Below are 18,182 nucleotides of genomic sequence, written 5' to 3'. Positions count from 1 at the left end.
AAAAAAAAAAATAATTGTGTTGGTTTATGGGTTAAATGATAAGTAATAAACAAATAGTGTGGACACACCCTGAAATTAACTGGAATTATTTCGAGCTCTTTTCTGCTTTACAGAGATTACACAGAACTAACCACAAGCAATCATTTGTAACATACATCACTTATGTGTTATGCTACCACCCACACAGCTAATTCCTTCTTGTGCTTTAGATTTATTTATTTATTTTTTTTTTTTAAAATAGTGCACAAAAAATAAGCTTCTGAATTTATTCATCACTGTTAACATCAGCATGAAATGCACCATTCTGCACTGGTGATATAGGCAGGAAATGCAAAAGGAAGAATTTTGTGTGGGCTGTATAGACTTGCCAAAGCTTGCCTGTCCTCACGTACTCATTCCAACATCTTAATAAAAAAAAAATAAAAAATAAAAACTGCAGCTGCTGGTATGTTAAAGACCTGTGTAACCCCTGATCCTAACACCATCACCTTATGTACTCTTGAAGGAAAAAAAAAATGAAAATGACATGCAAAAGATATAACGTAGACAGATCGTAAGAGACACGAGAGACCAACAAAGTTAAGCGTGCAGTTTAAATAAAGTTACTATCGCCCTACGTTCAGGACATGAAACAATACATAAGTGCTATATTTTACCTTTATTTTTATTATTTAATTTACATTAAATTTTTATTTGATCAGCTAATCTAATTTGGTGGACATTCCAGAGAACTGAAATAACCTTTCCCAATCAGGTGGTATTGCTTGAGGCTACATAGCTCATGTCAAGGCACAGAGTCTGTCAATACGGTATGCTCACAGTAAGACTTTGACACTCCCAACAAACGACATATACAGTGTGTCTTTGAAAGCCTATCTTTCTGATTATCAAAATACATACACAAGTTGCCTATCCATGTTGAGGCAACGGAACAACTGCAACTTTTGGAAAAACAGTAAATAAAGACTTCAAAGGGACAGCAGTAGGCATCCCACAGTGGGGCTGTTTTTACTGTACACAGGTATGTGTCAGTATTTTGCTCGCAGTGTAATAAATAACACAGCATAAACAGAAACTTAAACAGGGCAGGGTTACAACACATCCAGACAAAACAATATTTTTGGGAAAGATCATTTTACACTGTAAATCAATAAATTTGGTATTTTAATATTGAATACATTCATCTAAAATAGCACATGTGAAACTATCAGTGAGCAACATAGTTACAAAGTTCAATCATCATAGGACAAAAGTGGTTGGTGCCTGAAAGCAGTACCACCTGAAATAATAGCTGCTGGATTTGTTACCCCTCTTTTGAACAAGGAGAGATGAGGCATGAAGATGGTCCCTCTGATCGGCTTACTTTTACACAATGTGATTATTGGCACGCTAAATGAATGAACCAATTAGTGCATAGTACAGTATGTTTCTCAGTTATAATACAGGTTGTTTCTCATGTAATTATCAGACCTTCATGCCAGTACGCACGTTTATTGCTACAACGCAACGCATCATTTATAGTGAAAGCACATAAGCATACATGTCTTAACGGTATGTAAAACACCAGCATCACAAGTTGGGCATTTGTGGGGGTGGTCTTGGTGTGTTTCACGCTAGGGCAGCTTGAGCACAACATTAACAGTGTTTCAGAAAAAGAAAGCTCAACAAGTGCATGTCTGTGCGTCACACAGCTGCAGGATTAGAGGCTTTATCTTAACTGGTCTAAGAAGACTTCATTTCCCCACGATAAGATGCCAGAACTCAAGTGCTGCTCTTTCAAATAACCTTAATATAAAAAGAAAAAGAGCGTCACCTAAACCTCCTGGGAAGCTCAGTATCCAACTGGGTCAACAAAGATATTCTATGAGAACTGCTTGAACACAGTAAACGAGAACTTTATGAAATTTCAGCCAAAAGGATGGGATGTGAGCAGGATGGAAATTCTGCTGCTCTTTCTAATTGGAAGGTTGCCGGTTCGAGCCCCAGCTTGGACAGTCTCGGTCGTTGTGTCCTTGGGCAAGACACTTCACCCGTTGCCTACTGGTGGTGGTCAGAGGGCCCGGTGGCGCCAGTGTTCAGCAGCCTCGCCTCTGTCAGTGCGCCCCAGGGTGGCTGCGGCTACAATGTAGCTTGCCATCACCAGTGTGTGAATGTGTGCGTGAATGGGTGGATGACTGGATGTGTAAAGCGCTTTGGGGTCCTTAGGGACTAGTAAAGCGCTATATAAATACAGGCTATTTACCATTTCTGGAATTTTCCAAAACACAGTGTCTTCTCAGAAGAGAGGGTTGATGTGCTCTCAAGAGGCTTCAAATATAAGGCTAAATTAGCACCACAAATTAGCACCTTGTTGATTACAACATCTCGACTCCCATAGACACGGTTACATAATTACAAAGCTTCTTCTAAACGTGTTGCAGGCATCAACACTACAGGGATATCTGTTAGTGTGGGGGACATCACATTACACAAATCAGCCTGCACACCCCAAGCTAAACTAATTGGTACTCAGCTGAACAGAATTTAAAGTGAAAGGCCTTCCTCAGAATTAATACCCATGATAACATTTTACACAAAAATGCCTGCCAACAACTGTGGTAGGTCATATCCATTTATCCTTTTGCTTCCTTGATAATGCATAAATAATTGCAACAGTTTCATTTCTCAGCCTGTCAATGATCCCAAACTGTATTGACCCCCCCCCCCAAAACCCCCAAAACATTACACACATACATTGGAATACTGTCAGTCATGGATTGGCCTCCCCAGAGCCGGAATCTCAACATTATTAAAGGACTGTTGGGTTATCTTGGCAAAGAACAGTGCAAAAGGAAGCCAAAATCCAGAGAGCTTTGAATGTTCTTCAAGCCCGGACAACTATTCCTGAAGATTAAAGTACATCTTCAGGAATAGTTTACTATTTTCATCTTATACCCATTTCCATTTTTGCTTGCACATTTCAATAGATCACTTCACCCATTTCCCACTTTCCTATCAAAACATAAAAAATGAGAGGCGCCACATGACTTTAACACAGTCCTGTAACTTAAATGAATATGATTTTTTTTTAGCAATGCTCACACAGAAAGCACAAAGTGTCATACAAAGATTTTACAAGTCTAAACTTCTCGTCACACCAGGAGAGAGCTCTAAGGCTACATTCACACTGCAGGCGAAAGCGCATCGAATCTGACTTTTTGGACCCTATGCGACCCATATCCGATCATGGTATAACAGTGTGAACGGCACAAATCCGATATTTTCAAATCCGATCTGGGTCACTTTTGCATGTGGTACTGAATCCAATACATATCTGATGTTTTAGAAAGCGACTGATGTTTGAATGGTCATGTCGCATCAAATCTGTCTTTTACGTCACTGACACAGGACAGACGCCAATTATCAGCGCCGGAGAAGTGCCCGAGAAGACGGTTTCCTGGCCATCCAGTGTAGATGTTAGTGAAACCGCTGGGAAGACAAGGTTGGAGAAACATGAACATTTTATTTGTACTGTATAATCTGCAGATTCTGACAGAAATCTGCAACTATCCTTTGAAGCACCGCTCCTCTCTAAAACTGCAATAAGGATAATTATTAGGCCATATGTAAATAACAAAATAACTTTATAACTTAGAGAAAAATTGGGAAACGTAAAGTCTGAAACAGTCAAACAATATTGTTTGCTCTGGGTCTAAACAGAGTGTGTTGTGTGTGACGTCTTCTTTTGCGCATGCGGGCCGCTTTGAGGGCTCACACTAGAGCACGTTTGCTGTCACATTTTATTTGTAGTGTGAACGAGCAGATAAAAAAAAAAAAAAAAATCGGATTTGATCAAAAAAAAAAAAAAAAAAATCGAAATTGAGCATTAAGACCTGCAGTGTGAACGTAGCCTTATTCAAAGAAAAGAGCATCTCATTATACCCAACTGTGAGTCTGAGTAAAGGGAATCTACATCACATGTACGGTTTTTCCCAAAGCATTTTCTTTTTTTCAAAAGATGTAAGAGGGTGGGAAGCCAGCAGTGGTATTAATAGAAGACAAACAGAAGATCCCTTCTGCAAAGTGGTCTTCTGATTGACGCTGATTGAATCTAGAATAAAATAAAGTTCAATCTCAAGGACATGAAATACCCCTGCAAAACATTTCTAAACTGCTCTAATGACTGAGTGTTGCAAAGAAACACAAAGCCCTTTGATAAAATGTTGGGCAGTATGGTACTTGAGGAAAGGGGAAACAGGTCACAACTGTATGGTATAAATGTATTTCTGCTGGTGCATTGAGCAGAGGCAAACTTAATACTGGACCCAAGAAAGAAACTAAATGTGCCATTATCATTCATGAGTGATTGTAGATGCTGGACATGTATGCCATTATCATTACAGACCCTTCTAAATATAAAATTCTTAACACATGCAATATTGGGGGCTAAAGGTTAAGTTAAAGTAGACTGAACAACCCATCCTAAGCTAAGTGTTGACAGCACATTGTTAAATCTCTTAAGCACAACTCCAACTATGGCCTTCAGCAATCATCTAATGAAGGGTAATAACACAGAAGATAAGATAGAGAAAAGGAGGGAAGCGAACTTCAAAGAACACTGGCACAAGCTGGTACACAACTCTATCATGATTAAGACATGGGTATGTAGGAAATAAATGTCTGAAGGGCCATGTAGTGTGTAAGATAATAAAGACTTTTTTCATGCCATGTTCTTAAAGTAGAAGATTAGGCAGTTTCTCATGGCTGCTTTTCAATAAGGGCAGCTGCTGTGTCCTTGCCCCATTGCCTCCTGGGAGCCTTTATGCAACAAGGTTATTGAAAACTAGCAAAGAGTAACAGCTCTTTCAATTCTGGATGTGTACCCAGTGTCAGTACTGCCTAGTATGAACTACACTGTCATTCCCAAAACCAGGAAGTGTGCCCTGTTGCCAGGTAACTTACTACAAACCACTGGCAACCAAATCAGCTGCATTAAGCAGACACAAAAGATAGCAAACATATTTAAAGAGTTTCTTTGTTTAAAATTGTGACGTTCATCTGGTCTCCTTTGTAGTAATTGTGATACGGCAGGCAGCTTTCCAACACCATAACATTGGCGTTCACAATGAGGCCAAGATTTGCATGTATTTTAGTGTTAAGTTAAGTGTTGTATAAAAGTTGTTGTGAGTTATTGTTCAGTGCAGACCATTGGGGTCAAGTTGCTTGTGGAACACAGCATTGTTTTTGAATTATTTATTACGGCCTTGTGGTGGTATAATTTAGTATGATCCCTGACGTCATATCTATACAAAACAACCACAGGGGTTTCCTTGCAAGGATATGATTCTGAGTTTTGTCTTCTACTATAACAACTGAGTGGAGTACAATTTAGTGAGCATAACTAGTGTCAGTTGAACACATGTTTTTAAGCGAATAGATTGAGGTTTTAAACACTGAAAGCAGTGAAAAAGAAAAGGATGAAAATCCGATGCTGTTGCCTGATTTGCCATGACTTACTTAAAAATATTAGTAAAGCAACTTTCTTTCTATGGCTTTTTATTGCATTTATCTACCCATGAGGCAATTTTCTAAATTAAACTGAGATATAGCTGATTATATCTGATTATAAACCATTAAACCAGTTGGTCAATATGTCCAATTGCTTTAAAAGCCTTTTGCATGAACACACTTGGTATTTACTGTAAGCATTTTTAAGCAAAGATATTTCTCTGTAAGTGTGGCAGTTCAGTACTTTTCTTTGTTAAAAAATCTGGGCTTGGTTTTAATAAATAACACCATACAGGTATGTGGAGTAGACTTTGTGACAGAGTGAGTCATTCTTTGCCAAGGGTTTGGTTTCAAATTCTGTACTGGGAATATTTCCCACACAACCTAAGGCCCATATCTAACTTGTTTAGTTCTACTGCAAAAATCCAGAATCACGTCTTAGGCCGCACACTCTTTACAACTTGAATTACTCATAAGCCAGGCCTTGGTTGACTCTGGCAGGCTGCTTCAACAATATATAGTAGCTGGAAAAAACAAAAAAACAAAACCTACAATGAGAGAAAAAAATAAATAAATATTGTGAGCGTCACCTGGGGGATCATTTACTAAGCAAACAAATTAGCCTAACAGCCTCAGAATCTCGACTCAAGACACAGTTTCTAGTGATTACAAGTCACAAATGGGAACAAATCAAACCACAAGCTTGCAATCCCTCAAGTTTAAAAACAGGAAGGACACAAAGACGTCACCACAGACATGAAAACAGTTAAAAGTGCGAAAAGGTACCACAAAAGACATGTAACACCATCAGCAATTTTATTAACTGCTGGAGCTGCAATTCTGGGTTGAGTTTTGGCACTGATTATGTTCTTCTTCTCATTGTTTAACAAGGCCATATTTTTTTAGTTAACATCAACAAAACCATACACTTACATATATATGCCCACTCAATGTGGGATTTTCTGAGCGATAGAAATGCATGCCTTCATTCACTTAAAGTTATAACCTGTTTCCATATTATGGCAAAGTCTGGCACACATTTAAGCCACAGTGATTGATAACCATAATTTGTATAGCCAAAAAAACCAAAACAAAAACACCTTTATGACATTCCTCTTTAGTTTTAGACTCTGAATTCTGACGTCTCACTGTTAGCGTTTTGGCCACTGCAATGCTAGTGTTTTGAAACCGGAACTTACCATATTTGGAGAGAGGGTGGAGTGTTAACTTATAAGCTAACGTTGGCTAACAAGCTGCCTCCAGAAACTGTAATGTTACAGTGCACAGACACAAGTATCTGCTAATTTACTAAGACACAGGCTAATAATATACTAGTATTTAACTCTGGCTGAGGGAAAAAAAAACTTCCTGCCCTGTAACCCTAACAGCTATTTGTCTGATAAAGGCCCAGTTCACAGACTAAACTTAGATGAGGTGAGGCCTCCCAAACACCAATCGGCTAGTTTTCTATGTCAAGAAAACTGTCAGTCAAAGCGGTCAAACCCCCTTTTCCACTATGCAGATAGACAAGTTAAAGGAGAGGGAACTATCCATAAAGGCCAAAACTGTTCTTTTTAGAGTTATTATTGTTGTAAGGTTGGATATTTTAAGGATATTTTAAAATAAGAGTCTGTGGAGATTAGGGCTGCCACGATTAGTCGACTAGTCACGATTACGTCGACTATCAAAATCGTCGACGACTGATTTAATAGTCGACGCGTCGTTTGAAGCTTTGTAAGATCCCAAAAGACGCAGGAATGAGTAGCAGGATTTAAGAGTGTAATAACGGACTGAAACAGAAGATGGCAGCACTGCATGTACAACGATGCCAGCTGCCGTTAAACCCCGAAGAAGAAGCTGTGTCCCAGAATTCATAGCGCGGCCCTGCTTAGTTTCCAACAATGGCGGCAGCTAGTTAGTTTTAATGTTACTCTTATTATTCTTTCTGGGTCACAAAATACACGTTTAACATATTTTTAGGCGAGAATGTAGCTGTGGAAACCTCAAATATCTGCTCAGTTTATCAAGACACCACATATTTTCAAAAGCGCTCCGACGTTTTCGGAGACGTCTGTTACCCACTAGCTCGATAGCTAGCCGGGGGCAAGGTCACTAGAGCTGTGAGAACACCGGACTCCCGGCAAATCGTTTTCAAACCCACCGCCGTCTTTCGCTACTCAGGTTAAACATGATATATGAGTCACTTAGATAACTTAAAAATGTTATTGTTTGGCTTTTTTAGTATTTTATTTGTTCCTGAGTAAATCGGTTTGGCTGAGATTAAAGTTATAGTTTTTACACAGCTGAATAAACGTCAAGCAGACAGCTGATTATCAGAAGTGTGAGATGCTGGAGAATTTACTCCGGTGTCCTGTTATATTTTAGATAGCAAGGAGTTTATTAAACTTCACCGAAACAATCTGCAAATTTCATTAAAATTTAATAAACTATCATCTTTTCTTTATTTTTAGTTAGCACATACCTTAAACACTTAAAGCTGTAAGCTAATGCTAGTTATATAAGAGCAGATGCTGCTGGTGCAATAAGCTGTACGTTTTACGTCCAATGGATCTGATTAGTCGACTAATCGCAAAAATAATCGGTGACTAGTCGACTATCAAAATAATCGTTTGTGGCAGCCCTAGTGGAGATACATGTGCTTTATATGCCAACCTTGAGGGACTGCTAGTAGAACTGCAATGTTTTGCAGCCACGGGGGCTTGGTTTTTTTTGTTTTGTTTTTTTTATGAGAGAGGATAGGAAATCTGTGTAGGTATTGTTTTACTCTTTTATCTATCACTACAAGCCTATATCACACGATCACAAATCTGCTTACAACTTAAAAAAAAGCAATGGCCATTTCATGTTAGGATCTATTCCTTTTTTTTTTCTTCCCTACAAGAAATAAATAAGGTTCAGGTTGCACAGTCAAGGTTGCTTCAGAGACAAATGGTCTGTGAATACGCTTTTTAGCTTGTAAGATATAAATTCAGTGAACATGAATCAGAGACATGGCTGAGGCAGAGCAGGGTAGCAGCCACTTTGAATCGTTCAGAGCCCATTTTAAGTAGTCAAGGGATAATCGGAGGCTTAAGGTCACCACTGTCCTCTGCTGCTGTCAGCCTACACATTCATCTAGTCTCATTTTTTTAATTTGCCTTTCTTCGACTTTCTGTACTTTCCTCATTCCTTCTGCTCACACTTTCTGCCAATGCTCATCTATCATTTTTACTGTGTGTCCTTGAGCTGCATCCTAACAAGTAAGCTACCCAAACCAGGTGGACCCTCTTCCTGTCCTCTCCCCTGAGATACTGGGCTTCTTGCCCAGACAGTGAGGCAGTATCCTCCCTGGCTACAGGCTGCTGCTCAGTCAGGCCCCTGATGTCACAGGCAAGTGACAAGCTGCTGGCTCTCATAATTTAAAAAGAAAAAAAAAAGAAAAAAAAGAGATGGCTCAGGACAATACAGTGTTCTGTAGAAAGCAGAAAGCCAGGAGAAATTGATGGTAAAGACAGTATAAAGGAGAACACAAACAGTAAGGGGGGGGGGGGAAGCAAGCTGCTTCTAAAACATCGCTCAGGACAATACTGCAAGGTAGAGGTAGGGCCCCACTGTGCTGAAGACTACATATCCAGACTGCTGTATCAGGTTGCTTAGTCATCATTGTAGCAGGGAGTGAATATAGCTCTTAAACATCTTCACCACATGACACTGGCAGATCTGATGAGTAATCTTCCTGAACAGCAATATTGATTTGCCCTCTCACAGACTGAGCTGAGCTATTTTGAGCAAACTAGTTAAGTCTGCATACCAGAGTCATCATTAATGCACAACAAAAGTAGGGTGGCCTAGGGGTCAAACATGATGCTTTAAGATTATGGTTGGTTTGCTTGACAACTTCCATTCCATGTGATTTATCTGTGCGATCTACTATCTGATCACCAGGAAAACTGCACTTTAACTCAACTCTTTTGATTCAAATGTACCTTCTATGAACTGTAATTCTGCGTGTTTTTCATAATGTAATTATTCACCTGAAAAACTGCCTGTTACCTGATGTAGGAGAGAGACTTATAGAATTTGGGTAAATAAGGTAACACTAAATCAGGTATTTCCAGAAAAGGCTGCACTCATACTGACAGGTCACGTGGAGCTTTCGCATAACATCACACTCACCTAATTTCATCAAAGAGGCAAGGAGGACCCATAATGAGATTTCAAACGGGACCCGTACGTTTTCGTAGTTCAAGTCTAGCACAGGGAAAGCCTTTCCAGTGTTGTTGTGACTGCCATGGTCAGTCGCTTTGTGGCTGCCCGAGTGTGCCGTGATAGGAGAATGCTGGTCGGAGCTGGCAACAGCGACGGTAAACACGGAGCCCTCCAGAAACACTAAAACCATCACCAAGAACAGTCCACGAAGCCGGCCCGAAGCCCCGTGTGACACAGTCCTGGAAGGCATTACTGCTGAAAAATAAAGGCGACCTTGAATGAAAATGAATCCGAGTTTGTTTGGGTTTTTTTAACAAGTCGGCTTGAAAAACCGGGCAAGTTTAAGGAAGTTGTGCCAGTTATCGCTTCGTAGTGTCGCGTTAGTTAAAGCTCGTCAACCGTAGAAGATTCTGACAGTTAGTTCGTCAAACTGACACTGAAGCAAAGCGAAACCGAACCAGACCCCTCATTATGTCAGTTAACGTTAGCTAGCTAGACTTCTTCGCTTGTTGTAGCCAGGTAAACAGCCGCTTCCAGCACAAGTCGTTGCGGAAAGAAACCAGGAAACGCCAAGATGCTGAAAGAGTGTCTTTTTTCCTTTTACAACAGTCCAGTGCCCTCAGTTGCTCTTCGTAGCGGCGTTTCACAAGTTTGTCCGTTTCCTTGTCATTGACTATCAACGTCTTCTTCGGTGGAAGATGTCATCGTTGATGCTGGAGGTAAACGAGGCACAGCGGCATCCCTTCAGCGTTTCCTCTCTCCCCCTCCTACCTAAGACAGTCGTCCGTGCGGCGGCCGTGCTCAGATACTGACCTTGAATAGAAGCTACACGGCAGCTGCCACATTATGTGTTTACCGTGTGCCCCGACTACACCAACTTTTTTTATATTAACCTTCGTGTGTTCCGCATCTCCACGGTATGTCCGGAGAGACTAGACCCTGTGCTGAGCTCAGACGGAGGATCCGACGGGTGGGGGTACTTGTGCGTATGCTCCCCCTCTGCCTCGGAGGCTTTTTTTCCCGGGGTGTCAAACCAAGTGGCGACTTGACTTGTCTGCAGCTGTATTATAGCCTCATACAGCCTTCAAAAAGCACACCCTTTCGCGGAGCTTTAGTGGGTGGGATGAGGAGTAGACTGAAGTGGGGTGGGGTGGGGGGGGGGCGCGTCCGCATATAGTGACACCTATAGGAAAGGAGGTTTAAGGTGTGGGATCTCCACAGCGTTTCTCCTCTGCACGCCTACTCTTGAATGGGCTGTGTGGAGCCTGATATTGTTGGCATGTGGGTGCAGCTGGAAGGCCAAAGATCAGAGTTAACTACAAACAAGAGTTCAGAAAGCATTGTTCATTAGGGATGCTTCAAATAAAACCATAGTGTTTTGTGCCTTTGCCTTAAGCCAAATAAAGTCTGGGGATGCAATTTTAATTCTCAATTGAAGCATGGTGAGCAGTGATATTTATAATACATAATTAGTAATGTGATAGCTGCATAGTGAAGGGTCAGTGGCAAATTTCAGCTGCCAGCTGCAGCCCACAGAGGTCTCAATATGCCATTCAAGGACACATATCTAGAGTGCATGCTTGCTATTGTGAGAAATGTAGTTGTAAAAAAACAAAACTCTCTCTGTGGGAGTGGCTATGTAAGTTACAAATAATGACTCAGCACTTTTCTAGTGATTTTCCAAACACACCTGTCAGATTTAGCAACATGTAATTTCCTGCTGCATCGCAACGGTTGCTTCTGTTTGAGTTTCAAACCCAGTCTTTCTGTGCTTAAAGGATACCCTGATGGAGTTGACACACGACCCTCAGTGCATAAAGAAAGCTAGAAGGTAGTTCATTTTTGTCAAATGGACGAATTACAAAAAAAGGACTAAAGAACCAATCCATAAAATTTGCGGTAGATTGTTGTTGTTTTTTTAAAACTTATTTACCTTTTCACTTTTTTTCTAAAGAGTCACAAAAGTTAGGTCACGCTAAAACAGGAAATGAAAAGCGACATGAGCTGATTGTAGATTTGCGCTCATGTAACTGGACATTTAGATAAGGAACTTTCCAGTGATAAGAAGATGTTAATTTTCTACGTCCAACCTGCAAAACAAAAGTAACTTAGATCACGTCTAGTCTGTCAGAATGATTGTGAGTGTGCCAATAATAAGGTATGGTTACTGCTGATAACAGTGTACTGCATTACACCCACCACTTAAACTCTGTTTCAGTCAGAGTTCAGGTGACAAAGCGTCTGTGCTGTTTGTCGCTTATTTCTTAATATCTTTATAACACTTTATAACTATAAGGCGTTGGTTTTTACAGCTCTTTGTTGTGGCTTCTATGGCGCTTCATGGTTTCTGTCAGTTACTTACATCAGGGGGACCACAGAACCTGCTTCTGCTTTACTGTGGCTAACAGACTTTGTGGTGGCAATAGATCACTGATTTCCTCTCTGGTACTAAAAGTATACATTATATACTATGTGTATGTACTACTGATCTTTGTAGGATGCTGTAATTGGTATTAGTATGCAAGTTTTAAACACAAAATATTTGGTTTTGTCCCAGTAGGGGAAGCACAGATAATAAACACTAAATACTGATGACTAAATTTAATTTAGCTGTGTTTGGTTTCAGTTTTCTGGTTACTTGGATTGGTGGCTCACTCTCACACTGTCACAGTTTATTAATAAGCCACTAATAATATTTCCACTTCTTTTCTTATTATGCATAGTGAATGAATGTCTGCTGTGAGGAAATTTTATTTTCTTTGGAACTAACAAGCACATCCATTAGAGGATTTACTATACATGATGATTGTTTTGAATATAAATACTTTCATCACTTTTTCCACTGCAAATGCAGCAAAGGCTGTTTTGTATATTATGTAGTATGGAGCTGGATGTCTGTGTAGGTTCTCAGTCATCCATTCATGGTACTCTTAAGAGCTTAAAAAAAAGAACATGGACTTTTTAAAGTTTCTGAAGACATCTCACCTCACCAGAAATCCACAAAGATGCACAGAAAAAAAAAAGTCAGATACCAACTAGGGAGAAACTGAATGACAAACCAAACAACATTGCCATTGCTTATGTAGCAGGTTTGTTTAAGAAACTGAGGAGAATTCTCTCCAACCATGACATCCCCGTGCACTTCGGATCCAGCCACGCCATTAGACAAAAATGTTTTGTCAACTCAAAGACAAAACTCCCAAATACAAGCTAAACAATGTAGTGTGTGCCATGCAGTGACAAGTGCTTGGATGTCTAAATAGCAGATTGCAAACAGCCACTCCACAAGTGCATGGACCAATAAGACATATGGTTTGAGAGAGGAGTAAAAGAGGCCATCTATATCCACTGTGGATGACCATTGCTGAACAGAGGTGGTGGCTTACAACACCAGCTATTAGCCACCTGCATACAATGCAGTCCTGAGATTCCTTCCCAGGAGCTTCATACCTTGCCTCAGGTGACTCCAATCACACACATGATTTTCTCACCTTGACTCGTGATGGCGCACACGATCAATAGTAGGTCAATGACCTCCTCCAAAGGGGAAAAACCTCACTGGGCACCATTTGTTTTTAGAATTGAAGAAGGCTCTTGGATGAGAGGTGAAACGTCTTCACAAACTTGTGTTTTTTTTTCATGCTCCTAAGATTATGGAACAGGATGTCAGTTTTCATTTTATTTACTTTTAGCATCTAAATTCATTACAGCAATTGTGCTGAGCCACAGATAGCGGGTGAGAGAGAAGCTGAGTTTATTGATTTGCTAGTTGTATTTATAGTAATAGTTAGAGCAAGCCTGAGGATTCACTAAATGCACTTTTACTGTGTGGATTGTATTTTCAAATTAGTTTTCTATTCTAAAATTCAGATTTAGTAACTTTTCGAGAAGAGCAAAAGGAACAGAAACACACTGATTAATTCACAGCCCTTAAGTATTTGTAAAATTAAAGACTGCAAATTAATCAGTGTGCTCCGGCCCCCTTTGTCTTCTGAGAGATTACTGTCCTTGAGCTGAGAAGCAGCGAATTTAGACACATTTAGTTGGAAGAAGTCTTGAAGCCTTGTTTTGCTGGTACTACCCAATTCATTATACACTGTAATTTCTGACAACTTTTAATTGTTTAATAATTAAATTATTGCTATGAATATGAATGTGTACAAACATCTGTACATCTTTACTAATGTAAACTGTATGTAGTGTTGTTATTCTTGGTATTCAAAAGTCAGACTCTGCAACAGAACATACCATACGAAGCATGACTTTCTGAAACAACTTGTAAATGAACTCCCTACAAAAACAGCAGTGACCTTTTATAACCGGTCAAGGTTAGAACTAAATTCATAACCTTTATCTGCCCTCTTTAGCTCTGTTGTGGTAAAGCTTGGTTGCCAAAAGCTTTGCTGTGTGAACCCACATTTCTACACCATGATTCCAAATGTCATCCAGCCCTTGGAGAAAATAATAGTGGGCAGGGTGCTGTGGTTAGCAGATATGAGGGAAATTACCCAGGAAGACGGTGCTAGCCGCATGGCCAGCCTATCGTACTGATGCTGAAACTAATTATAGCAAATAGATTATGTGCTTTAAGGCCACATGAACTGGAAGCCTTGGTGGTTCAGTGCTGTAGTTAAGGCCACTTTACACCATACAGCTGAAGCCAAAAATTCTAATATGATCAAAGATAAATTGTACTTGACTAAAATAAATCCTGTGCCCGAGGAAAAGGGAGCTGCATATTGAAAGCAGTTCATCTAAGATCAGGCAAAAACAATTTTATTGAACTCTACTGACCAAGCCTGCAGTCCAAAGCTTGTTTGCTTTTCCTTTTTGGTAGACCTTCTTTCATATACTTGTAGCTAAAGAAAGTACAGTCTCAATGATAGAAGTCAATTTTTCTTCTTCTGAACTGTGCAATTACACAATTTTCAATCGTAAAACTCTACCAGCTCACCCTGACACTAAAATTGTTTATATATCTGCTTTGAAGTTTCTATTTTCTGCGTTTATCTGCATGGCGCTACTCACTCTGCTTTTACCCGCAAACCACTTAATGTGGAGCAAAACAAGTCAATTATTGCAAGGCATCATTTGAACCTCTGAAGAAGAAAAAAAAAGCTGTAACTTTTACCATTTCCACTGGATTTAAAAACAAGGCAATTGAGAAGTTTCGTGGTTACTTTTTCATTTGTTTGCGTTCATTTGGGGAAAAATGACTCCAGTATAAAACCCTGAAGCATGTACAGATTTGATCAGATATGCACAACACAAACAGAAAAAATGGAATATTTAGGGCCATAAATCCCTGTTTACATAAATATCTGCAGTTTACAAAAGGTCATATTGAGTTAGAAAATCACATAAGAAATTCAGAGAAGTTTAGCTGTAAATTACTGTCTTAATATTCTACTCAGAAGCTGTCTGCATCACTGTTGCAGTCCTGGCTTCGGGCTGACCACTAATGAAGTGGCTTTGCTGTACAGGCTAGCAGGATCCACTGCTGTCACCTTCAGGATTTGTAAAGCTTCACCAGCAGCAACCTGGAATGAGACTTAGAAAAACAAATGGTGACATGATGCCACCTGGTATAAGCTGTGTAAATGATGACGAGCTCTGACAGCATGTCTGCCAGCAGGAATAGTGGCAAAATATTTTGATGGCTTGAATAGCACTCTGTTAGGGAGAGGTAGTTATTTAAGGATCAAATCAAATCAAATCACTTTTTATTGTCACATCACATGTGCAGGCACACTGGCACAGCACATGCGAGTGAAATTCTTGTGTGCGAGCCCCACAAGCAACAGAGATGTGCAAACACAACAACACAAACGAGCAAAATACAAGAATGGCCAACCTGAAACTAATAAATATATGTACAATATATAATAGTGTATGCATTTCTGGATGTGTATACTAAATATTTTCCTACGTGTGTGTGTGTGTGTGTGTGTGTGTGTGTGTGTGTGTGTATACACATTTTTACAAATTAAATAGTAAAAAAATAAAATAAAATAATAATAATAATAATAATAAAATATATAAAATATACAGAGTTGAATATGTGCAAAACAAGTGGCATTTATATACAGTGTGGAGTGCATAATGTTGAAGTTCCAGTAGTGAAGCTGAGGTGTCTATGACGTGTTCAGCAGTCTGATGGCCTGATGGAAAAAGCTGTCTCTCAGTCTGCTGGTACGGGACCGGATGCTGCAGAACCTCCTTCCTGATGGAAGCAGTCTGAACAGTTTATGGCTGGGGTGACTGGAGTCCTTGATGATCCTCCCCGCTTTCCTCAGGCACCGCTTCCTGTAGATGTCTTGGAGGGAGGGAAGCTCACCTCCAATTATCCGTTCAGAGCACCGCACTACTCGCTGGAGAGCTTTGCAGTTGTAGGCGGTGCTGTTGCCATACCAGGTGGTGATGCATCCAGTGAGGATGCTCTCAATGGCACAGCGATAGAAGGTCCTGAGGATGCGGGGGCTCATGCCGAATCTTTTCAGTCTCCTGAGAAAGAATAGGCGCTGCTGCGCCTTCTTCACTGTTTTGTTTGTGTGTACTGACCACGTAAGATCCTCAGCCAGGTGTACGCCAAGGAACCGGAAGCTGCTCACTCTCTCCACAGCAGCGCCGTTGATGGTGATGGGGGTGTGTACTTCTCTGCACCTCCGGAAGTCCACTATCAACTCCTTTGTCTTTGCGACGTTGAGGGTGAGATGGTTGTCTTGACACCAGTGGGTCAGGGCGCTGACCTCCTCCCTGTAAGCCGTCTCATCACCGTTGGTGATAAGACCCACCACTGTAGTGTCGTCCGCAAACTTCACAATGATGTTGGAGCTGTTAGTGGCTGTGCAGTCGTAGGTGTAGAGTGAGTACAGGAGAGGGCTCAGTACACACCCCTGTGGAGCACCAGTGTTCAGTGTGATGGGGGATGAGGTGATGCTGCCCAGTCTGACCACCTGGCGTCTGTCAGACAGGAAGCTAAGGATCCAGCTGCAGAGGGAGCTGCTCAGTCCTAGAGCCTGCAGGATCCTCTAGGCTAAGAGCCATTTCTGAGATTGAGCTGAAGCATCTGGATAATGTCCATTCCCCCCCCCCCCCCTCTCTCTCTCTTTTTGTCTGCTTCCTGTCTCTCCCAGAGTGTCCTTTGCTTTGAACCTTTCCCCCCATTTGCTGAAAATATTATTACTCTAGCTAATGCCAAATCACATCATGTATAATAAATATATAATAGCTCTTGTGGGGCACCTGTGTCCTTGGGGTATCATTTCTGATATCTTACATTAAGCCAAAATTCTCATTATGGCCATGTGGTCATGGCATGCTATGGTTCAGACAGTGACTGTAGTGTCTGTGTAATCTGGTGACTGATCAGAATCCACATGACCAGTATAACATAGATGGTTGAAGTAGATTACTGTAACTCACAGCACGCACTGTTGGAAACAATCATTGTAAGATGAACAATAATTACTGTAGTACAAAGCATGGAGAAATATCACGTACAGCCAACCCTGTGGTGATACTTACTTTAACAAAAGGTTTGGAATAAATGCCGTCCAACACTGTTGGAGAAAAGGGTAACAAAAAAAAGTCTGATTTGATTCTTTAATATCATTTTTAGCCTTCTAATTTAGCATGAAATAAAACATATAATCTCCCTCCACAGTGGCAATCTTGTCAATGTGGTTTATTTTGTTTTAGACATTGTTTTGTTTTTGTTTTTTGTTCATATGCGGTTTTTTAAATGATGATTTCATTTCTAAAGGGAAAAAGTTAAAACTTCTGTGGCCCAATGTGAAAAAGTGGTCATGTCACTTAAACCCAATTAAATCTCTCAGGGGTGTCCAACTCCAGGCCTTGAGGGCTGACAGGTTTTAGGTGTGTTCTTGATCCAACACAGCTGATTTAAATGGATAAATTACCTCCTCAACATGTCTAGAGGTTCTCCAGAGCCCTCGTAATGAACTAATCATTTGATTGAGGTGTGTTGACCCAGGGTGAGATCTAAAATTTGCGGGACACCGGCCCTCAAGGCCTGGAGTTGGACACCCCTGAGCTAGATTGTTGAGCATGAAAAGACTATCAAAGGCCAGGCCAAAGCATCTCAATCTGATTTAAGTCTGGAGTTTGACAAGGCTACTTCAAAATGATCATTTTGGGTTTTTTTTTTAGATAATCAGGTGGACTTGCTGTTGTGTTTCAGATCATTACCCTGCTATGTAACCCAAGTGTGGTTGAACTTCAGGCCTGAACTGATGGCTGCCATGAGAGCTATGAATTCTGCTTTCTACCAGAAATAGTAGAAAACAGAATTCATGGTTCTGTCAATTACAGCAAGTCATCCAGGTCCCGAAACAGCAAAGTAGCCCCAGGCCATGACAATAACACCACCATGTTTGACTGCTGGTATGATATTTTACACGAGCTATATCAGGACTCAAACTTCCATCTCATCAGTCCACGGAATATTTTTCAAAAGTCTTTTG

At 40.5% G+C, this 18,182-nt stretch overlaps 1 protein-coding gene across 2 annotated transcripts in view; it reads right to left on the bottom strand.

The window, feature by feature from the left end:
• The window catches only part of slc9a1a (solute carrier family 9 member A1a), a 39,690-nt gene extending 28,865 nt beyond the window's left edge, over positions 1–10,825 (bottom strand). The window contains exon 1 of one of the 2 annotated variants that reach the window (XM_086311101.1): positions 9,664–10,825. In XM_086311101.1, coding sequence (XP_086167227.1) covers positions 9,664–9,946 — 283 coding nt within the window. In that variant the 5' untranslated portion in view covers positions 9,947–10,825. The remainder of the gene's footprint in view (positions 1–9,663) is intronic. The other variant, XM_086311103.1, reaches the window with a different exon arrangement.
• Positions 10,826–18,182: the final 7,357 nt, after the last annotated feature.

Source organism: Aulonocara sp. 'chitande type north' Nkhata Bay, linkage group LG11 (assembly GCF_057382095.1).
Source record: "Aulonocara sp. 'chitande type north' Nkhata Bay isolate Kocher_YH1m ecotype deep benthic linkage group LG11, A_spYH_male_GT1.1, whole genome shotgun sequence".
Lineage (NCBI taxonomy): Eukaryota > Metazoa > Chordata > Actinopteri > Cichliformes > Cichlidae > Aulonocara > Aulonocara sp. 'chitande type north' Nkhata Bay.
The sequence above is the reverse complement of the archived record's forward strand: the minus strand, read 5'-3'. Positions and strand labels throughout refer to the sequence as shown.